Raw genomic sequence first — 24,203 nt, forward strand, 5'->3', positions numbered from 1 at the left:
AGAGACAATGCGGAGGGAGGTGTGGGGATGATGGCATTCTTAGACATGTACTTCCTGCCTCACATAAATGATTACACTAGTTGGGTTATCAGTAACCAATCCACAGTACCATATCCACAGAAGGGTGCTTTTTCTCTTTTCTCTCCCACAGCATAGTAGAGACATTTGGTTATTAAAAAAAAACAAAACAACCCTCCATTTGAAGACAGCAGATCATATTTCTTAGTCTCATCAGCTAGGAAAACCATCTCCTTTGCACAATGATTGTGTCTGAACAAATGTGGAAGTGGCATACTTAAAACAATGTAAAAACTCTAATGTTACCATCACTTTGATGAAGTTAAAAAAATACCCTTTTTTTCTTGCTCCTTATGCATAGCTTTCTACTCCATGAAATTGATAAGAATGAACTAAATGTGAAATGGGAATTTCCTAGAATAACTGAGAAGCTTATAAACATGAAAGTATGTTCATTAGTATTAATATTAACTAAAATCAAGTAACTATTACTTCAAAGATAGAGAAAAGGAATACACATATTAAAATATTAACATGTAAGTCAATTTATCAAGAAAGAATATAGCATAATAAAATTGAAAAGTTAGCCCACAAAACACTTGACCTTCTCCCCTTCATATCAGGAACATTTTTCAAAGCAATGGAGACAAGTAGAAAATTTAATATTTTTTAGTACTTTTAGGCATACTTCAATACTAAAAATGTTCAACATTATTTAATGAGTGTATTAACACATTCTTCTAACAGTGACAAGCTCTGGTACATATCAGAAAGACTAAGACAGACGGCTGAGGCTGCCCACGGTTGGACTCAGGAGATGAGCTGGGCCAACACTTGCACTTAATGACTGCTGCTCTGGGGGCACTCAGAACCACTGTGGTGCCAGAAGCACTGTTGTTTTTTCGTTTTTGCCAGTCCTGGGGCTTGAACTCATGGGCTGGGCACTGTCCCTGAACCTCTCTGTGCCCTACCACTTGAGCCACAGCACCACTTCCAGCCTTTTCTGTTTATGTGCTACTGAAGAATTGAACCCAGGGCTTCATGCATGTCAGGCAAGCGCTCTACTACTAAGCCACATTCCCAGTCTGTGCCAGGAGCACTGTAGATGGGTATCTGAGTGGCCAAGCACCAGATTAAGAGATGTGAAATATCAAATACTGTAATGTCAATTGCTTCAAAAGTTACTGGTCTCACCTTGTGTGTGTGTGTGGGGGGGGGAGTTAAGTGGACAAGATAAGATATGAGACCTGTTGAAAATGGGGATTAAGAATTCAGGCCTAATTTATAATACTTCTGAAATCAAAACCCACACTATTGTAATTTATTATAAAAATAATTATATAATTAAAAAAAAAGAATTCAAGCCTAGCAAAAGCGAAGGAGGCTCCCTTAGATATTATCTGTGTACTGGGGAGAATGAAGAGGAAATGGTCTGAGGATATTCCAAAATAATGCTTATTTGAGAAAAATCAAACTTATAAGTTTTTTTTTTTTCGTTAGTCATGGGGCCTGAACTCTGGGACTGGGCGCTGTCCCTCAGCTCTTCAGCTCAAGGCTAGCGCTCTACCACTTGAGTCACAGAGCCACTTCCGGAGTTTTCTGTTTATGTGGTGCTAAGGAATTGAACCCAGGGCCTCATGCATGCGAGGCAAGCACTCTACCACTGAGCCACCTTCCCAGCCCCAAACTTATAAGTTTTTTAACTGAGAAAATTAGTAATTGTGTTATCTAGTTTATAATCACAAACACTGTAATATAGTAAAGTGTTCCTTGTTAGTAAGGCCGTACTTAAATAACTTGATTTTTTTTGGAGTGTATCTGTTGACATATGAATGAGGTTATCTTGTTTTCCAGGTGCCTATTTGGTCCCTGTTTGATATTTATTTCTGCCAGATACCAGCTGTTATGTCAATATGCGCACAATCCCAAAAGAGGGCTCTGTCCATCAGAGGCCAATGACGTCTTTTTGTTGTTATTGGTTGTGGGGCTTGAACTCTGGGCCTGGATGCTGTCCCTGAGCTCTCCAGCTCAAGGAGAGTACTCTACCATGAGCCACAGAGCCACTTCCAGTTTTCCAGTGGCTTACTGGAGATAAGTGTTTCACGGACTTTCCTGCCCAGGCAGGCTTTGAACCACAATCCTCAGATCTCAGCCTTCTGAGTAGCTAGGATTACAGGTGTGAGCCACTGGTGCCTGGCTGAGGCCAATGACTGATGATTACAAACCTTTGGTTAATTTTTCAACATGCTTCTGGAGCTCAATATCCACATTAAAATGGACATATGTGTCTTCTTTTCTTGAAGCCACAGGGGTATCTTGCACAGGAGTTAAATCTATGCCATTCAAATCTAGAGAGAAACAGAAGTTTCTGCTTAGGAGCCCTGGCATTGCAGACTGCACAGTTATGTTTCAGACAAAGGCTTGGTGAGAGCTGAAAGGCAATTCTCAAGCTAACAGAACTCCCTAGCTGGTGTAGGCAGGGGTCTGGGCGCTCTTGCTATCCACTGGGGTAGGTGGAGGGAGGTGAGCAGAGAGGATGAGAAACCTTATGGAGGTGAGGAAGGTTTGCCGGGGCCAGGTGGAAAATGAAGTTTGTGGAAGACAAAGCTTGATGTTTATGGTTAAAAGTTGAAAGGAAGTTTCTACTTTCCTGGGGAATAGACTATTCAATGTGCAATAAAAATTTAGAATGTATATAAATATGCCACAATGTGGTTCCTATTCCTATTTTCCAACCTTAATTCAGAAAGGCCTTTGAATCTAACATAAGAATTTCCCTGTAGTATTCAAGTCAAATAGACATGAGAGCTGCCAAGGAAGCTCTTTCATCAGTGAACAAAATTATATATATAACCTAAATACTGGTTTATGTCCACAGCCACCAGATGGTATTCTAAGTTATTATGGTTTTAATTTTCTAAATCCAGAAATCCCAGTTTAGTTCAATTCAACATGGCTTCTCGAAATACTTAGTATTTATGTATTATTCAACAGAGCTGTCATAGGGAACTTAAAAAGAATTTAGTATATTTATTTTAATTCTCAGAGATATTCACACAAAGAATTTTAGTTCAATATGCAAAGGTAACAATATACACATTATCATTACTTTTTTATGTTTTACAGTGTATATTTCTGAATGAGCTATACAGGTTTTTTTAAATGGCCTACCAAACAATGTATATTTTCCCAATGAATACATATCTGATAATTGGTAACATCAAAAGTTAAATATCAGTTATAGTTCTGTTGGTGGTAATCTTTTCTTTCTTTTTTTTTTTTTTTTGCCAGTCCTAGGGCTTGAACTCAGGGCCTGGGCACTGTCCCTGAGCTTCTTTTGCTCAAGGCTAGCACTCTACCACTTAAGCTACAGCACCACTTTTGGCTTTTTCTGTTTTTCTGTTTACTGAGGAATCGAACCCAGGGCTTCATGCATGCAAGGCAAGCACTTTACCACTAAGCCACATTCCCAGCCTGGTAATAATCTTTACATATTAAAATCTTTTACTATGACTTAATTCCTTTTTTATTTTTATTTTTTTAGTGCCAGCCCTGGGAATTGAACTCAGGACCTGGGTTCTGTCTCTGAGCTTTTTTGCTTAAGGCAAGTGCTTTACCACTTGAGCCACAGCTACACTTCTGGCTTTATGGTGGTTAATTGGAGATAAAAAGTATCAGACTTTCCTGCCCAGGCTGGATCTTCAGATCTCAACCTCCTGAGTAGCTAGGATTACAGGCATGAGTCATAGAAACCTGGCTTCCCTTTTCTTTTAATCAGTATCAAAAACTCACAGATTTGAATTTATGACTAATAAAAGTACCATTTAATTTCAGCCCATTTGTCTCAAATTGTAAGTTAAAGTAAATCATTTGCACCAACAGTACAGTTATTACTTGGTAATGATATGATAACTTTATCATTAATGATCCAATCATTATTCTTAATCTTATTAAGTCTTTCTTTTGAGGCAGTGTCTCAGAAACAAAACAAAATTGGGTATAAGTTATAAACAGGAAAATATTTTCAGTAGATCTCTGAGAGGTGTTCAGTGGAAGAGTGGTCATCTTTTATAGGGATTTTGTTTCATTGTAGAATTAATTAAGATATCATAAAAATGAAAAAGAATCTAAAAGGAGAGTAGCACCTAGCATAAAACTTGCTGGGGGGAAGAATATAGATAGAATGTTATTTACCTTTTACACTAACTGTAATATAGGGATCAATACACTGCCCAGCGTCTTTTAGACCAATTTTCTCAATTCTGATAGTGAGTAATGTCATTCCAGGTTCTGATGGCAATCTGGGTAATAAAGTACCTGGCAACAGAGAAACAACAATAAATGTTAGATCTACCAATAATTTCAGAGTAAATATTTTAACAAGCAGAAATGATACAGACTTGCTCTTAAATAAGTAGTCAGACATTATATATTTTGGTTTCCAAAAGTCCCAAACACTTGCTCTTATTCACTTCAGAAAAATATTAAATTATAAGCAAGATAAATCTGAAATTCCATACCTCAAAACACCATATAGTAGATTTATTAATTCAAGCTTGTTAAAAAGTCAAATTATAGTCAGGCACCGGTAGCTCATGCCTGTAATCCTGTAATTATTTAGGAGGTTGGATCTGGATATCGTGGTTCAGATCTACCCTGGAAAGTCTGTAAAACTCTTATTTCCAACAAACTACCAGCATCCAGGTCCTGAATTCAAGCCCTACGATTGGCACACACACACAAAAATTCAATTCATTCAAGGAAGTCCAATTATGAATTACTACAAAATTGATAATATACTCCCATAATACATTCTATGAACTTAAATTTTATACTTTAATATGAAGAACAAAAACAGGAAAAGCCTTTAAGACATTTGTTATACTATCCTAAAGCTTGAGAGATTTCATATCAGTTATTAATAAATCTTTCAGTTGCTACTAATAATATATATGCTTTAATACTTGTGGTTAATTGTTGAATTTTAGTATAATTTTCTATTCTTTTCCTCATCCTGTATGATTGATTCTCTCAGAATTAATACTACAGAGTATCACATAAAATCCTAAGACCAATTTGTATGTTTGAAATCTTCTCTATACACAAATTGAAAAATTTAAAACTAAAGGCCCATCCAGAATGAGATGAGAACTACCCCCCTCTCCAAAATGGTATAAAATAAGAAATAACTGTAGAGTTTGTGTCTTTCAACAAGATGAAAACAAAAGCTGAAGCTGGGCACTGGTGGCTCCCACCTATAATCCTAGCTACTCAGGAGGCTGAGATCTGAGGATCGCAGTTCAAAGCCAGTCCATGCAGGAAAGTCCATGAGACTCTTATCTCCAATTAATCACCAGAAAACCAGAAGTAACTGTGGCTTAAGTGGTAGAGCACTAGCCTTGAGCTGAAGAGCTTAGGGACAGAGCCCAGGCCCAGAGTTCAAGCCCCATGACTGACCAAAAAAAAAAAAAAAAAAGAGAGAGAGCAAGAGAGAAAGAGAGAGCTGATTTTAATCCAGTATGTACATAACATGTCAAACTACAGAAGGATTGCAATTTCCAGGCAGAAAAGTTCATGAGATTCCATCTCAATAAAATAATCTAGCCACAGTGATTCATAATCTTCCCAGATACAGAAGACATGATCTGTATAATACAGGCAGATCATGGTTCAGGCATGTATCAAGGTAGGAGGGCAAGACTTTATCTCAAGAATAACCATTGTGAAAAAGGGCTATGAGTGTGCTCTATTGTATAGTGCCGGTCAAGCAAGTTCAAGGCTCCCAGTTCAAACCTTAGTACTGGTCAAACAACAACAAAACAAAAAAGGAAGTGGAAAGCATCACCTATCACCAACATACTAAACCACACAAGAAAGAATATCAGGGATTGAAGATAAGGTCAAGCAAGTACTACATTAGGATAGTAATACAGAAAAATAAGTCAGAAGACAACTTTCAAGGACACTGGAGTAATATAAAGAGATTAAACTGAAGAATTTCTGCAAGAACTGAGATAGAAACTAAACCACAGGAAATTTATTGAATGGAATTATAGGAGAACATTTTCCATATCCAGGAAAAGACTCAGATGCATATAGAATCCTACATAGACTACCAGAAAAGAAAACATCACATTATATTTCAAGTGTGAAATCTAGAGACCAAAGAGAAGATATTGAAAGCTGAAAGTGAAGAATGTCAACCTAATTTTCAAAGGTAAAAATATCAGTTTTACATTAGACTTCTTAGCAGAAACTTTTTCTTTTTTCTTTTTCTGTAGAAACTTGGAAAACTAAGAAAGCATGGGTTGACATATTTCAAGCCCTTGAGAATAAAGACCGGCCAATTAAGAGTATTATATCCAGGTTCATTATCTTTTAAAATCCAAGGAAAAAGGAAGACAAATATAAGCAATAACAATTCATAACCAGTAAGTGAGAATTGAAAACAACACTTAAAGGAATCTTTCACAGATCTCAGGAAAGAGGCAATTTCACAAAAGAAATGGAAAAACATGTGAAAATTAGGAAAGAATACATTATGATCAATTAAAAAACCCAGCAACCTCTAAACCTGCAAAGAGCAAAAGAAGAAAACAAATAGATACAACTCTTTCTTATACTCTCTGCTACTCCTGATCTTCTACCACTAAATCTTTCTGAGCAACTAAACACATACCTAAAAGTAGATTAGCTGAACAGTGTTTGCTCTTGGTATTTGTTTTTTGTTATTTACTTTGTTTAAATTCACTCCTTCTCTTCCCTCCTTCTTGATCATTGGTGTTGCCCTGTTTCTTTTATATTTGTGTTATGCCTATACCTACTCATTTCCAACTTCACCTTCACTAATGTTCTAATCTTACACAACTTATTTTTTTTCCTACTTATCTTACTTCATCTACTTATTAACCTCTCCCATAGGGCTTAGCTTTCCATCCTATGTAACAAATGACATAGAACTATTCCAACAGGACTACCCTCTCTATTTCCTTACTACAATCTTGGTTAAGGAACATGAAAGCTGTTCATCAATAGAGGAATACAGACAAGGAAAGAGAAACAGACTATTGAGGGGCAGGTACTTGAGGGAAGGGACTGAGCTAACAAGGAGGATGAAGGAGGTTGGTTACCATCAAGATATAATTTACACCTATGAAACTAAAACAATGAAACCTGTAGAGATTGTTTTAGGAAAAGGGAAAAGCACTAGGGAGAGTGACTTAGGAATACATTGTAATGGTGTGGAAATGTTACCATGAAATCCTCTCCCCTATGACTAATGTAAGAAAATTAAGGAAAAAATCTATCTTCAGTGGTATACAACTTGTGGGTGGGGACAGGAGAGAGCAATTGGGAGAGAGTGAAGGGGTGACATTGACCAAAAAGAAATGTATTATTACCTAACCTATGTGTCTGTAACCCCTTCTGTACATGACATTTATCATAACAATTAAAAAAACAGAAACATATGGAAGATGTGTCATTATCTCAATTTACAGATGATGAGGAGAGGATAAGAGCCTCCACTAAATTGGCATTATGAAAGGTTATCATGTAAATGCTTTATATTTAAGGCCTTCTTTAATCTTCATAGAGACGCTACAAGCTAAGCATGGTCATTTTCTCATTTCAGATAGTAACGTGTGTAGTGTAACTCAACTAGTGCCTGGCAGAAATTAGACTTCTGCTCATTCAACCCTTCACTGTTCATACTACAAATGTTTCCTCTCCAAGCAGTCTTAAGAACAGTGGACTATTACTTTACTTATGAACTCATCTGAATGACACACATACTGAATTCAACTACATTGTAAAGCATAGTCTATCCTAAAATTCCTCACAGTATTACAGCATCTTGCTACACTTCCTAAAGTGACCTAGTTTTCCAGAAAGAACAGTGCAGAGGCAGGTGTGGTGATGCATGCCTGTGATCGCAGCAGTCCAGAGGCTAAGGAAGAATGATCACCAGCTTGTGCTACAAAACCACACTGTTTCCAAAACCGTATTAAAAAATAGTGCACTAAGAACAGACGAGAATAAAGAAGTAACTGTGAAAACCAAAAATTTTACCCAGGGTCCTTGTAAGATTATTTATTGAGAGGAAAGATCCTTATCAAGACCAACAAATAAAAAGGCTTGCTGTATATTCGTTGTTTCTCTTAAACAAGGGAACTTAAGTAGTATGTTCTTCCTGGTAATGATTTTAATAATCATAATTTGACTAATTAAAGGACTTAGGATAATACATATTAAAGGTACCTAGAAGTTAGCCTAGAAGACTTAACATGGCCTGTTTGTAAGGCTGGCCTGGGCTGCCATTTGGGATTTTGGATTTGAGAAAGGTTCCCTTCATTCTCTTATAATAGTACAACGTCTAAACCATTGGTGCAAATGATATGGTTTTTGGTTAATAACCGATTTCCTTGTGGAGTTTGGAATTTTGGCCTATGGTAGGCAGAGGGTGCTAGTATTTCACAGGAGTTGTCACAACCTGTCACTGGGGGAATGAAACACATCCTATGGAACTCCACTGGGAGAGGTCTCTTGGAAACTCATACCTGGTTTCCTCTGGACTTCACCCAAGTGCCTTTCCCCTTTGCTAATTTTGTTGTGTTTTCTCCTAATAACTCACAGCTGTGAGTACGACACACACTTAGTCTTGTGAGTCCTAGCCATTTAGTGATGTGGGTGGTTTTGGGGATCCCTGACACAGGTGATGTTTCTACACTACATACTTAAGTATCTACTACCAGCAATCTGCTTAAGATTTTGTGGCCTCTTTAGAATACTAAAGCTGTGGATTTAATTCCCAAAGGCTCTGTTGGGTTGGGGTTATCAGCAAGAAGGGGAAGGATGAAATTGTTAAAATTATTTTGAAGGAAGAAGGTAGATAAGGGAGAGTAACAGAGGGGAATGACATTGTATGCATCTATGAAATGTCATAAGGAACTCTCTTTCCTTATATAATTACTGTATGCTAATAAAATTGACTGCAGGGCCTATGGAGTTTTATTCTCCACTAGTGAGTAATCAGTTCCAAGTACCTTGACCTTTGATGAAATAATAAATATTCTTTCTAAGTAATACTCACCGGGAACTCGGGCAGGAAAAGAATCAGGAGACCCTGCTCCAGCACCACCTTCTTCTTCATCTTCTTCAAATTCCAAATTCTCTTCTTCACCAGGTGCTAAAATTCTTCTATTAAAAAAAACATAATAAGCTATAATGCTCAATATGTTAGTAAAGCCTCATAGCTACTCATTTTCCAGGAAAGATACTGAAGGTTTTAAACAGTTGATGTATTGGTATCAATGGCTCTATTGTAATAATTGTTACCACTAGTATCAATCATACAATTGCCATCAAAATTTGATATTAAAGAAGTATTTTTAAAAAGTTATAGATGATAAAATGAGAAGACAATATGGACATTTATTTTACCTTAATGGTACAGGCTGAACATCAAATGGAAATTCTTTATTATATGTAAGAATATTCTTTAGTACTAGAATAAAAAGATAAGTAAATATAAATTCTTCCATTAGTTAAAACCAAATACTGCATCTTAAATGGCTAATTTTAGCCATTTTTACTATGTATACACTCTCCCCTTGCCCCCCCCCCCACTTCTCTCTGAAGGTCTTAGAAAATGAATTCCCACACAGTACAAGGTAGAGAAGGAGAATACCTCCTCTCTGTGAGACTTTAATTAAGACTGACATCAAAAAAGATGACAACTGGAGAAATACATGAACACATGCTTTTCTGTCTTGAATCAATTTGCCCTAGATAGCATCCTGTAGGCCAGTCTGGTAGCAGCCAAGTTATAATTTTTGTCTTTCATTTATGATTAAATTTATTATGAAATACATTTATGTATTTACATATGTAGACACAGAGTGGGATTTACCTTCAAGAGAAGTCTTCACACATGACATTATGTCCTGGCTGTGATCTATATTCTAATGGCTATATTCTGGCACATAAGCTTAGAGAAATATGTTCTACAATGCTATTTATATCTGGAGAAATACATTAAGTATGTATGGCCTTCTGTATTCCTAGTAATTACCTGCAATCACATCAAGGCAAACTCACAGTATTAACAAGCTAACCAAAAGAGATCTGTGGTACTCAACTTATTTAACCTTTCATTTTGAAGTCCTGCAGTTTAAAGCTAAAAGAGAAAGTGTTGTCATTAGCAAAACTCAGTTGAGAGGAATTATCTGAGTGTTTGGCATATAGCTGCTACACTTAAACAAACCCAAACAAACACTGTCAATTAATGAAAGATCTTGTGAGACAATAGGAGAAAGAATTGAAGATTTTTATAGGAAGAGATAATAAATACCCAAGGACAGTTTATAACCTTTATAGTTACCCTTGAAAGTATCTGTAATTTTTTTTTCCTTTTGACAATGCTAAGCATTGAAACTAGACACTTGTGAATTCAAGGCAAGCGTTCTACCTCCAGGTCTCACCCTTGGACCTCGGTAAGATTCTCAAATTTTGTTTGTAACCAACAAACCTGCTGGAAAATAGTGACTAAATAAGAAACCAAACTTCTTTTTAGTTATTATTTTTTGTGATCTACAGTTGTAATATGTATGTGTGTGTGTGTTTTTATGACCTACAGTTGTAGTCTGTGTGTGTGTGTCACTGAGGATGGAACCCAAGGCCTCTCATATGCTAGGCAAGAGTTCTACCACTGAACTACACTCCCAATCCTACAGTTGTAATCTTTCATTTAAAGGCATCAATGTGCTTTTCTCAAAATAATCTTATGCGTAGCTAGTCATAAAAGTGATGGATCATGATTCTGTTTACATAAAATGCTCAGAATAGGCAAATTTATAGACAGAAATTAAATTAGTGGTTGACTAGAGCTGGTAATTGGAGGCTTTCAGGGTGGGATGAGGAAAAATGACTGACTGCTAATGGGTACAGGGTTTCTTTTTGTGGTGATGAAAAATGTCCTAAAATAGCTGGCTATGATTACATAATTGTCAAAATACAAAAAAAATAAACTATACTTTAAATGGATAAACTGTATAGTATGTGAATTATATCTCAATAAAACAAGTTGCTATGAAAATAAACTTACAAAAAGAGAAAAATTATCTTATATGAAGTATTTTTACTACCTTTTTCGAAAGTCATCAAGTTAAATTGTAGGCACAAGAAAATGTGTTTAGGGGCTGGGAAGGTGGCTCAGTGGTAGAACGCTTGCCTTGCATGCATGAGGCCCTGGGTCCTATTCCTCAGCACCACATAAGCAGAAAAAAAAAGCCGGAAGTGGTGCTATGGCTCAAGTGGTAGTGTGCTAGCCTTGAGCTGAAGAGCTAAGGGACAGCGCCCAGGCCCAGAGTTCAGGCCCCACGACCGCCCCCCCCCCCCCAAAAAAAAGAAAATGTGTTTATTACAAATAAAAATTTGGCCGAGTGCAGGTGGCTCACACCTATAATCCTAGCTACTCAGGAGGCTGAAATTTGAGGATCATGATTCAGAGCCAGCCCAGGCAGGAGACCCTTATCTCCAAGAAACCACCAGAAAACCAGAAGTGGCGCTGTGGCTCAAGTGGTAGAACACTTGCCTTGGGTTGAAAAGCTTAGGGACAGAGCCCAGGCCCAGAGTTCAAGCCCCATGACTGACAAAAATAAATAAATAAAAATTTGTAAAACATGTTTTATTATTTGATTGACATTCTTATTTATACTGTAAATATATAAATTTATTTTGAATATAGAATTATATATCTTGTAACAAAAAGTTTATGAGCTGAATTATATAAAGCAACCAAAACTATTAAAATGACAGTTCAGCTGGGTGCCAGTGGCTCATGCCTGTAACCCTAGCTACTCAGGAGATCTGAGGATTGAGCTCTGAGATCTGAGGATTGTGGTTTAAAGCCAGCCCGGGCAGGAAAATCTGTGAGACTCTTATCTCCAAGAAACCACCAGAAAACCGGAAATGGTTCTGTGGCTCAAGTGGTAGAGCACTAGCCTTGAGCTGAAGAACTGAAGGACATTACCCAGGTCCAGAGTTCAAGCCCTATGATCAACAACAACAAAAATAATACTAAAATAAAATAAAATAACAGTTCACCATAATTCTGGCTATATGAGGAACAATGTTCAGAAGAGACAAATATGCTATGTGTTCTGATTTTTTTGTTGCTTTTCTCTACTACCCAAACAATAGAAATCAGATCCCTTGCAGCTTTGACTCTGGGTCCTCCTTTGTGGCCTCTGCCTGTAATTAAATTCACAGTTCAACAGCTCAATAACAGAAGTCTACCTTTCTTGAACTTCCTATAAACAGGTTAAAAATTGGCAGTCTGGGGAATTTTCATGAATAGTCTCTTCAGTTCTTTTACTTCTTATCCAAGGCATGGAAACCTGTCCTGAGGTATCCTGAGATTCATGCCATTCAGCTACTAAGGGCTGAGGTAAAGAGTGAATAAAATATATTCTTCCCTATTTACATAAATAAGTTTAAAGTGTACAATCTACTCTCAATGACAGAATTCAGTTATAATCACCTCTGTATGGGGATCCATATTGCAAACATATCTCCTAAGAGAGCATTTCTTTTCTTGGGGGGGGGGGGTCCAGTCATGGGGCCTGAACTCTGGGCCTGGGCGCTGTCCCTCAGCTCTTCAGCTCAAGGCTAGCGCTCTACCACTTGAGCCACAGCGCCACTTCCGGCTTTTTTCTTATGTGGTGCTGAGGAATCGAACCCAGGGCCTCGAGCATGCAAGGCAAGCGCTCTACAACTGAGCCACTTTCCCAGTCCCCTAAGAGAGCATTTCTTTAAACAAGCAAGAAGGCTTTATTTGGTATTATCCTAACCACCAAAATATTTGAACTCCTTAGTTTAAGAAGTTTGTAAGAAGAGAGAAGAAATTGAGAGAAAGAGTAAATATTTTGTAGTGTTGTCTTCACAGGGAGTCTGTTGTTTCCAAAGAAACATAATGTGAATGGCATGGACAACTATAACTTTATATTCTCCACACTATTCTACTGTAAATGTCTGTCATAGTTGGTATAGTCTTATAAAAGCCATCAAGACAAAATAAAGGCTATTAATGTATTTAGTGCCAGACCTGGGGTTTGAACTCAGCTTGGGTGCTATCCCTGAGCTTTTTGGATCAAGGTAGTGTTCTACCACTTGAGCCTCAGTACCACTTTCAGCATTTGGTGATTAATTGGAGATAAGTATCTCACATACCTTCTGGTCCAGGCTCACTTCAAACCATGATCCTCAGTTCTTAGCCTCTTGAGCAGCTAGGATTACAGGCATGAGCAATGGATGCCTAGCTTAGTTATTTTTGTATGCTACTACTGGAGCTTGAATTCAAAGCCTCAGGCTCTTGTTCAGCTTTATCTCTCATGTTTAGTGTTTTACCACTTAACCCACATCTCTACTTTCAGGGTTTTTTTTTTCTGGTAAATTGGAGATAAGAGCTTGCTTGGGCTGATTTTGAGTTGCAGTTCTCAGATCTCAGCATCTTGAATTGCTAGGCTTATAGGTATGAGCCACTGGTACCCAGCAAAGCTAATATATACTTCAATTAATACAACCTCATACGTTCTATAAATGAAGGTAAAATCCAAATGATAGTTACTATGAATATTGTAGGAATTAAAAGAGCACCAAAAAGATCACATAGGACTACATACTAAGAGAAATGAGTCTAATTACCATCACTGCTAGTGATAAGGAACCATTTTTCTAAAATAGTACCACTAAAAAAATATAAGATTAAACTTACTTGGTTCTAGCTTCTTCAGGTCCTCCAGTTTAAATTCTTCTTGGGACTGTGTGGACTGAATTTAAGATATGCACATTATATCTTTTTACAACAAAGATTTCAGTGTACTCTGTGTTGTTTAAATAATAAGAACCAAATAGTCAAAATGAGTCTATTTCTTGACTTCAAAGTAGATAATGAAAAAAAAATTTTTTTTTTTTTTTTTGCTTTTGAATTCTTGGAACGTTCTGGCTAAAAGTAACAGAAAAAACTAAAGTTATATCTTTTATTTCTATAGCTTATAAAATATAAGTGATATAATTTAAGCATGAGTTCAATGGATGAATTCTTATTGCTATAGAACCCTACTAGCACTTTGGGCATGAATGTCTATAATGTTTTATCAAAATAATTATTCTTCTTGTGTTAGAAAAAGAAAAACAAAATATCTACCTGTAAAGCTGCACTTCGCAATTCCAAGCATGTTGCAATTTTGCCTATGGTTTTCTGTAGGAAAAAAGTTATAATTACAAAATTATTATAATTGCCTGTAGTTACAATCAAGTTAATTTTTGTTTTGTTTTGTCTTTGGAGTGGGGGGGTCGGTCATGGGGTGTGAACACAGGGCCTGGGCACTGTCCCTAAGCTTTTTCACTAAAGGCTAGCGCTCTACCACTTTGAGCCACAGTACCACTTCTGGTTTCTAGTAGTTAATTGGAGATTAAGAGTCTCACAGACTTTGTTGTTCGGGCTGGTTTTGAGCCGTGATCCTCAGGTTTCAGCCTCCTGAGTAGTTAGGATTACAGGCATGAGCCACTGGTACCTGGCACAAAGTTAATTTAAACTGACAAAAAGGTCTATAATGCATTTGAACAAGTTAAATCTTATTTCTACCACCTTGCAGACTTTAGAGAAATAGGAGACAAAGGGCTGAGGAAGAGACATTGAACTTGTATTCTCTTCTGATCTCTCATGCCACATCAATTCTAAGTCAAGTTTGCATTGGTTAACAACTTTGGGTACAACTTAAAGAGCAATGAATACATCTGTTATGAAAAGGCATATGGAGGTTCCTCAAAACAGACCTACTACACAATCCAGCAGTTCTACTCCTAGGTATATTAGGCAAAACAAATGAATCAGTATGTCTGAAGAGATATCTATACTCTCACACTCATTGGCAACACAACTGCCATAAAATGGAAACAATTAAAGTGCCCATCAACTGATGAATGGATAAAGAAAATATGTACACTTATACAATGGAACACTATTCAGCCAGTATCTAAAAAAGAAATCCCAACATTTCCAAAAACAGAGATGGAACTGGAGATGATTACACTAAGTAACAAGTCTTAAGAGATTGCAGAAGAATGGAGGGAACAAAGATTGAATAATGGGTACTAGTACTAGTTACAGGTAGAAAGCAGCACAAAGTCTGGTGTGCCACAGCACTGGATGACTCTGAATAACAATGTACATTTCAAAATGTAATAAATTTTTGGAAGTTGTTAATATAAGGAAAAGATAAAGCACTGAGTAATGTTTAACTTGATTGAAATGTTAATGTATTCATGTGTCAAAATATCATTGTCTCATTCATATACTTAATTATTATTTTTAATCTATCAGTTAAAAAGTAATTTAAAAATAATAGCAAGAAACTTTCTAAAAAGAACACAATGAAAGAGAACTTCTTAACATGTTCCCTCCCCAACTTCATGTGTTTTCCTCCTGAAATGAACCAAAAGACTTAAATGCACAGTGGTGTGATACTGTTGATGGTATTAAGAAAAACCAGTATTTATAATGGACAGTAGCAAAAATGGATGTTAATGGTAGGTTATAGTCCTTGCCTTTAATAAGCTAATTTCTTTTATTACATGAGAAAAGACACATATAGAATCAAGTAATGGAAATCAAAGACACTCATTTCTATAAAATTCAACAAAGTCTTCTATTTACATATACTAAAGAAACAGAGTAAGATTTAGTTTTAGGAATTAAATCCCAAAGACTAGGAGGATTTCTAAAATTTAAGGAGGTTAGAAAACTGTCAGGGCTTCAACCTCAAGCAGAATAGGTAAGAAAAGTAAACTGATCAGCTAGGAATCGGTAACTGTTTTACCAGTAGGTACATGGGAGGTTTCTGAACAGGACTTGGTTAGATCTGTCATTAATGAAGACTATTGTGAACTGATCTAATTGTGTACTATTCATGATCCCAGCTATTTGGGAGTTTGAGGCAGGAGGGACAATTCAGGACCAGCCTGGAAAACAGCAAGATTATCTCAAAAATAGGAGAAAAAAAAAAAAAGGAGACTGTCATCAGAAAAGTATACAAAGCAGATATAGGAAGAGATTAATAAAAGAAATGATCAGGTCAGGCAGCTGAATTTTATATTTTCCAAAAAAGGTATTTCTTAGATGTTGTTAGAAACAAATCCTGACTAGTAAAGTATGTATCTACAATGTTCTCAATGCCTGACCCAGGGAATCTTTCAAAAAAAAATGGCATATTTTTCTAACTGTACTGATAAAGTTGCAAAAGGTCAGTAAACTGGACTTGGTAGGTTTCTCATTGGTTATTTTTTCTGGGCGGTAAATGAGTGGTCAGGTAGTAGGGCAAGTACAGCATCTATAAAAACAGCTGGACAGCAACTCAAACCAAACCACTAGTAGCAAGATATACTCCCCAGCCAAGGAATAAGGAACAACATTTAACCATATCTACAACATTTAAAAATTCTGCTTAATTCAAATTTAAATGTTTATAAAATGCCCAATTTTATTCCAAAAATTTGCATGAGGAGCTTACATCTGAGAATTAATTTGTACATACTAAATGCAAAAAGTATATCAGTATTTTCTTCATAAAATGTAATATCCTCATATACATCACTTACTTTTGACAACACTAGTAAATAATTTTAAGCATAAATCTGTAAATCTAATAATAATATGATGTTGATGGCAGAGACTATTGAGTATTTACTAACAGGCCCTCTTAAGTGATTTACAAACATTAATTCATTTAACCCTCATGATAATCCTAAGTAAGATGCAAGCATTTTATTGGTGTGAAATCTGAAGAACTGAGAAGATCTAAAACTCATCCTCAACACACCAATGCCTTCTATATAACATACTAAAACATACAACAAAGTTTACATTTATATTAATGTTATCAGCTATAAATTCTTATTGTTTTAAAATGGACTTAAAAAAAAGAATTTTACGTGTTAAAACATATCAATGAATTAATCTTTGAAACTAATAGCTAACATCTTTTCTTTCTTTACCACAAAATCCATTTAATTGCATACTTTAAATACATTTTAGCTTAACAACTATAAGCCTACTAATAAACTATTTTATATTTAGGAATTTCTTCAAGTTAAGCAGAAGCAAAAGCTTTGTAGACAGAAATGTACTCAACTATGGCAAAATACCAAGAGGCATTATTCATAGCTATTTTAAGGAACCACACCCAACTTCAGTATTAAAAAAGGAATGAAACACTATCATTGCAGCAGCGGCAATAACTTTTAAAACATGTAGAATTTTTCAATGCCAAAATCAAGTGCTTGCTACTGAAATATTTTCACATTTCTTAGAAGTAAAAATGATCAAGAAGCTCAAGTTCACACATACCAGGGGAAACAAGCCTACGTACTGACTACTAATTAACATGCATTAAGACGAAGTACAAGCCACCTATGATCTTAGCGCCGGGGTGGTAGGTAGAAGGACTGTAAGTTCAAGCCCAGCCTAAGGTAGTCAGGCTGATGAAAAAAAAAAGTTTAATTTTAGGAAAACTTAAAAGTTTAACAATTCATTTAAATCAATCGCTCATATATAAAGTGACACAGAAATAGAAAACAAAAATTTTAAATATGGGTTATTTTATGTAGGCATTGCTAGGGAAATTGACAGCTCAAAAAAATCAGCTAAGCCGGGCACTGGTGGGTCACACCTGCAATCCTAGCTACTCAGGAGGCTGAAATCAGAGAATCCCAGTTCAAAGCCAGCGTGGGCAGGAAAGTCTGTGAGACTCTTATCTCCAATTAACCACCAGAAAACCAGAAGTGGCACTTGGTTTAAGTCGTAGAATGCTAGCCTTGAGGTGAAGAGCTCAGGGACAGCACCCAGGCCCGGAGTTCAAGCCCCACAACTGGAAAAAAATAATCAGCTAAAGGAAAAGACAAAATCAAAGTAGATAAAGAGTTGAATTAACTTTGGGAAAATGTATTGAACTTACATAAGAATAAGTAAGTTAAAAAACATGAAGTAGTATAGTTTCACGTAATCCAGATTTAATTTAAATAGGCTTCTATCTGGCTGGAAAGGGAGGTGGAGTTAGAAAAAGGCAGGGTTGGGGGCTGGGAATATGGTTTAATGTTAGCGTTCTTGCCTAGCACGCATCATGAAGCCCTGGGTTCGATTCCTCAGTACCACATAAGCAGAAAAGCCAGAAATGGAGCTGTTTTTCAAGTGGTAGAATGCTAGCTTTGAGCAAATGAAGCTCAGGGACAGTGCCCAGGCATGAGTTCAAGCTCTGGGACTGGCCAGAAAAAAGGGGGGAGGGACAGGGGTTCTGATAAAATGCAAAACAAGACTATAATGACTAGAATATAGCTGGAATTCTCATTACTACCCAACAAAAATTAACTCAAAACAGAGGAAATCTTTCTAAGTGTTATGAGACAAGATGTTCTTCTCTGTCCAGAAACTTACATGAGAAAATCTACTACACCAAAGTAGGGAGGGAATTCAATGGAGTGAAAGCTCTTGGCATCTTTTTTGCTGGCTACTAAACCCAGTTGTTATAATGACAAAACTATTGAGAAAGGAAATGAGTTAAGTGAACTCATCATGAAGATAATCTATTAAGAAACATAAACTTACTCTAAACCAGAATTTGAGGACATTAAGAATAAAAACTAGGAAGTGGTGCTGTAACTCAAGTGGCAGAATGCTGGCCTTGAGCTGAAGAGCTGAGGGACAGTGCTCAGGCCCAGAGTTCAAGCCCCACGATCGACAAAAAAATAAAATAAAATAAAAAAATAAATAAAACTAAATATAAAAATTTACAGTAAACCCCATTAGTAAGACTAGTTGTTCTTTACATTTAAAGTAAATATAATAAACACATAGCTATTCAAAACTTATGTTAATAATCTAGTATCTAACAATAAATGTATCCATCAAATATCTTTGAGAACTCTCTGTGAACTAGAAAGAAAAAAAGTTTCATAATGTTTCATAAAGAATCTTGGCATAAGGCAGGCACCAGTGGCTCATGCCTGTAAACCTAGCTACTCAGAAGGCTGAGATCTGAGGATCATGGTTCAAAGCCAACCCGGGCAAGAAAGTCCATGAGACTCTTACCTCTAATAAACCACTAGGAAAAAAAAATGGAAGTGGATCTGTGGCTCAAGCTGTAGAGCACTCGCCTTGAGCTGAAGAGTGCAGGGACAGTGCCCAAGCCAAGAGTTCAAGCCCCACGACCAACCAAAAAAAAAAAAAGAATCTTGGCATGGTGGCAAATACTTGTAATCCCGGCTACTTGGAGGCAGGAGTAAGAACATCGGTGAGACCATAGCTACAAAACAACTAAAGCAAAAAATAAAACAAGAGGGCAAGAGAGAAAATAAAGTACTTTATTTATTTATAGTTTTTAGTTCGAAAGGTACTGTTAAGGTTAAGTGTGGTGGTGCACACCTGTATTCTCAGCCACTTAGAAGGCAGCTCTTAGTTCAAAGTTAGCTGGGACAAAAAGTCAGAGAAAAATCACCTTTACCAACAAGTAGAGTGTGGTGGTACATGCATATAATCTCAGCTATGTGGGAGATGTAAGTAAAAGAATCACAGCAGATGTCCAGCCCTAGGCAAAAAAACTCGACCTTGTCTGGAGAAGTAATTGAGAAAAAAAGTCCTGGAGATATGGTTCAAATAAACATCTAAACATCTATCTGGCAATCTGGAAGCCCTGAGTTTTAATTCCAACACTAGAAGGAAAAAAAAGAATGCTACTATTATCAAAACACAGAAGAAAGCAAAAGCATACAGAATACAATTCAAAATAAAAAACTAGTTAAAAATGAGGTAATAAGCAGTCTCCATTTTTCTTTCTTTCTTTTTTTTTTGGGGGGGGGGAGGGAAATAATTTGAGACTTGTGTCTGCCTTATTTACCAAACATAGCATTTCATTAATTTTGTCACAACAGTTTTTACTAAAATTTCTCATGCTCTTCAGAATACTAGACTCAATGAAATCTTTTATAAATGGAAGAGGGGAACTTCCAAAAGCAAGTTTTAAAAACATTTAATACTCAAACCCTTTCTGGATTTTCTAAGCATTTTCTAGGTTGGAACCTCTAAAATCTTTTGCCCTAAATGACATTCAACAAGGGCGTTATGTCAGTCTGAGCTTTCTGGTCTTTTGTGAATGTATCACTTGTATTTTTCAAGGAAACGAAGCTCTTAAATGCTTACAAGTTACTGCATATACTGTATATACTGAATAGTTCTAAGAACAAAGAACAATAGTCAGGCACAAGTATTCCTTGGAATCACAACTAGCAGATACATAAGCTCTGAACAAGGATTATAAATACATACCTCAGAAATCAGGTTTCTAGGAAAGGAGGTAAAACTACTTCAAAGGCAAAGGTCATTAGAGGTTTAGGGGAAAGATACCTTTAAAGGTCATCTTATATATAAAGAAATTCAAGCTCAGAGCCATAGCCAGAATGTAAGACTCTATAGTCTTCTATCTCCAGATCTCAGCTCTCACCTCTATGTCTTGTTGCCTCCCAGTCCTTTGCGAATACTAGATCTGGTGGTAGTTAAAAGATAAGCCATGTGGCTACTAAGGAATAGCTATATCTTAGAGAATACCTAGCATTCATTATTAAACACCAGTTTGCCCTCAGAAGGTTAAAGACAATTATAAAACAGTTAAACTTGTTTTTTAGTATAATAATATGAAAGACTCATTTCCTGATGGTATACATATTTTCAAAAATATAAAAGTTTTACTACAATGTTAAAGACTTAATGCTGGGTATTGATGACTCATGCCTGTAATCCTAGGAACTCAGGAAGCTGAGATCTGAGGATCATGGTTTGATGCCAGCCCAAGCAGGAAAGTCCATGACACTTATCTCTAATTAATCACCAAAAAAGCTGGAAGTGGATATGTGGCTCAAATGGTAGGGTGCTGGCCTTGAGTAAAAAGCTCAGGGACAGTAACCAGGCCCTGAGTTCAAGCTATGAGTTCAAGCCCCAGGACTAATATGAGTGACACAGATACAAACACAGAAAAGGACTTGACGTATATTATACAATGTCCCTTTCTTCTCTCTCCTCTTTGCTCTCTCCTCTCTCTCTCTCTCTCTCTCTCTCTCTCTCTCTCTCTCTCTCTCTCTCTCTCTCTCTCTCTCACACACACACACACACACACACGCACACACCACACACACAGACTTGGTTGATAACAAGCTATATTGATGACATTTTTTAAATTTTAGTGTGTTTTGGATAGTAAATCATCTCTGAGGTCATGTGACTCATAGGTCCTATTCATACTTTGCAAGAGATAATGAAGACAAAGCTCATAAAGTAACTTATAGTAAAAAGGTGACTGAAACATGGGCTCTTGGAACTAAAGGTGTGGCACAAGTGGTAAAGCACAAGCCCTGGGTGAAAAAGCTGCAGGAAAACTTGAAACCCTGTAATTAAGCCACAGTAATGAAACAAAAAAATAAAATATTATTAAAATATTTTAATATTTTTGATATTTTAATATCATTAAAAATATTTTAATTCCCTAAATTTTCATTTTGCTTCCAGAGTTATAGCACACCTTCTTAACTATTAATTTATATACTCGGATATACAAGATTTGGTTCATAAAAGTTTGGAGTATCACTTAATGTCACGTAAAGCATAGTAAGTATGATCTTTTATTTGCTTCATACAGTTTTGCTTTAATTTTTTTAATGAATCCAAAAGAACGCTTTTCATATGGAATCAGATATATCAAGAAATTATCTTATGGTACCTTTTGTTCTTCTGTGAATTCTGAATTGTTGTGTTGAGCTTGGGCCTCTTTTTGTAGATGTCTTGCTAATCTGTTTAAGAAGAAAAGGTTCATCAGAATTGGAAGAAAGCAAACTATCTCAACTATAACAAGGTGAAACAATTTAAATCTTTAAAACACTGTGACTTACAGTAGTACTTTGTTCTGTTTTTCAAAGTGTAAGTGTACATGATACTTTTGTCAAACTCTACTCTCAGTGATGATAAAAATAAGATACAATACTTTCATGTTATTTCACTGGAACACATTCCAGCTCTAGAAAGTAAAAACAGAATTCTAAAGCTGGAAAGAATCTCAAAGGGCATCTAATCCAACTTTCTATGGTATGTATGAACTTCTTCTGTAACTAGACATAATTTTACAGATTCTACTTAAACACTTCTAGTGAGCACAATAATGGTATCAACCAAAGATAGTTTACCAGTCTATCATTAATTTGCTGCTTACTCCAAACCCAAATTATAACTAAGACAAAGTGACAATATTCTATCAAGACATATTTTGGAAACATTTTCATGAGAAAAACAATTCTTCCACCAATCAGAAACAAAAATCATTGCTTGGCCAATAACCATTGTATTTTAAAACAGCAATGAGGCCTCAGGTAAAATTTCAAGGATGGATCTGTGTTAATACTAGTCTAAATTCATCAAGAGCAAAAGCTCTCTCACTTGCTCACTCTCACACTTTCTCCCTCCTTTCCTTCTCTCTCTTTTTTTTTAAATAGTACTGAGGTTCATACTTGCTAGACAGGCACCTCTACCTTTTGAGCCACAACCTCATACTATCAAAGCTATTTCTGAGATAACAGAAATCAAAGGATTGATAGTTGTACAGTTAATAATAACACCAATTTTGAGTAAATGATCTGGATACTTTGGAAAGATAGAAAAATGAATAATATGTACATGAAGAGATACAACATTAGATTAAGAAATGTATATCGAAAGTATGAGATACCACTTCACACCAATGTGGATGGGTGGATATAATTAAGAAAATAAAAGTGAAAACAATAATGGGGAAAATGGAACCTTCATACATTGCTAATGGAATGATGTAAAATCTGTTCCTCTGAAAATTAAAGAAATATCATGATGACCCAAAAATTTTAAATTCCTAGGTATATACCCCAGAGAAGTAAAAATGTTACATTCACACAAACCATCTGTATACACAAATGTTTATAGTAACAATATTCAAAATAGCTCAAAAGTGGAAACAACCAACATGTCCAACAACTGTTAGATAAACAAAATGTGGTATATCCATTTAGTTGAATATTATTAGGCCATAAAGAGGAATAAATTCAAATAAAATGTTATAATAAGGATGAAACTCAAAAATACTACAACAGCTAGGTACTGGCATCTTATGCCTATAATCCTAGCTACTAAGGAGGCTAAGATCTGAAGATTGTGGTTCAAAGCCAACTAATAGGAAAGTCTGTGAGACTTTCATCTCCAACCATCAAATAAAACCATCAAATAAAAATGTTTTTTAAAAGAGGCCAGGGCTGGGAAGGTAGCTCAGTGGTAGAGTGCTTGCATTCATGAAGCCCTGGGTTCAATTCCTCAGTATCACATAAACAGAAAAAGCCAGAAGTGGAGCTTTGGCTCAAATGGTAGAGTGCTAGCCTTGAGCTGAAGAGCTAAGGGACAGTGCTCAGGCCCCGAGTTCAGGCCCCACAACTGACAAAAATACATACATACATACATACATACATACAATAAAAAGAGGCCAAAGTGGAAATCTGGTTCAAGTGGTAGAACACTAGTCTTGAGCAAGAAAGCTCAGGACCAGTGAGTACACACACATGTACATGTGAGCACACATGCGCACACACACGCACACACACACACACATCAAAACAGAAAACGACTAATATAAAAGATGACATTATATGATTCCATTCACATAAAATGTATTCAATCCATAGAGACAAAAAGCAGGTTAGTGGTTGTCAGGAAATGGAATTTGAATTGACTAATACTGAGTATGGAGTTTCTTTGGGGGATGATGGAATGCTTATGTTTAGAATTAGAAAGTGATGACTGCACAAAATAGTGAACACACTAAAAAAAATCCTCAACTGTACCTTTGTAAGTTTTGTTATATATTTATCTCAATTTTAAAAGTTTCAGGGAAAGACTGGCAAAAGAATTTCCACATAAGGGCTGGGAAGTTGGCTCAGTGGTAGAGTGCTTGCCTTGCATGCCTGAGGCCCTGGGTTCGATTCCTCAGCACCACATAAGCAAAAAGAAAAAAGCTGGAAGTGGCGCTGTGGCTCAAGCGGTAGAGCGCTTGCCTTGAGCTGAAGAGCTG

The 24,203-nt window shown here is 36.3% G+C and overlaps 1 protein-coding gene across 1 annotated transcript in view; it reads right to left on the bottom strand.

The window, feature by feature from the left end:
- The window catches only part of Aida (axin interactor, dorsalization associated), a 33,059-nt gene that overhangs the window by 2,876 nt on the left and 5,980 nt on the right, over positions 1-24,203 (bottom strand). Inside the window, exons 2-8 of the mRNA XM_070022783.1 lie at positions 21,840-21,909; positions 14,225-14,278; positions 13,793-13,847; positions 9,460-9,523; positions 9,110-9,216; positions 4,213-4,335; positions 2,244-2,366 (exon numbers count right to left, since the gene is read on the bottom strand). Of these exons, the coding sequence (XP_069878884.1) occupies positions 2,244-2,366; positions 4,213-4,335; positions 9,110-9,216; positions 9,460-9,523; positions 13,793-13,847; positions 14,225-14,278; positions 21,840-21,909 (596 nt within the window). The remainder of the gene's footprint in view (positions 1-2,243; positions 2,367-4,212; positions 4,336-9,109; positions 9,217-9,459; positions 9,524-13,792; positions 13,848-14,224; positions 14,279-21,839; positions 21,910-24,203) is intronic.

Source organism: Dipodomys merriami, unplaced genomic scaffold, assembly GCF_024711535.1.
Source record: "Dipodomys merriami isolate MVZ:Mamm:240054 unplaced genomic scaffold, mDipMer1.0.p SCAF_153, whole genome shotgun sequence".
NCBI classification, from domain to species: Eukaryota; Metazoa; Chordata; class Mammalia; order Rodentia; family Heteromyidae; genus Dipodomys; species Dipodomys merriami.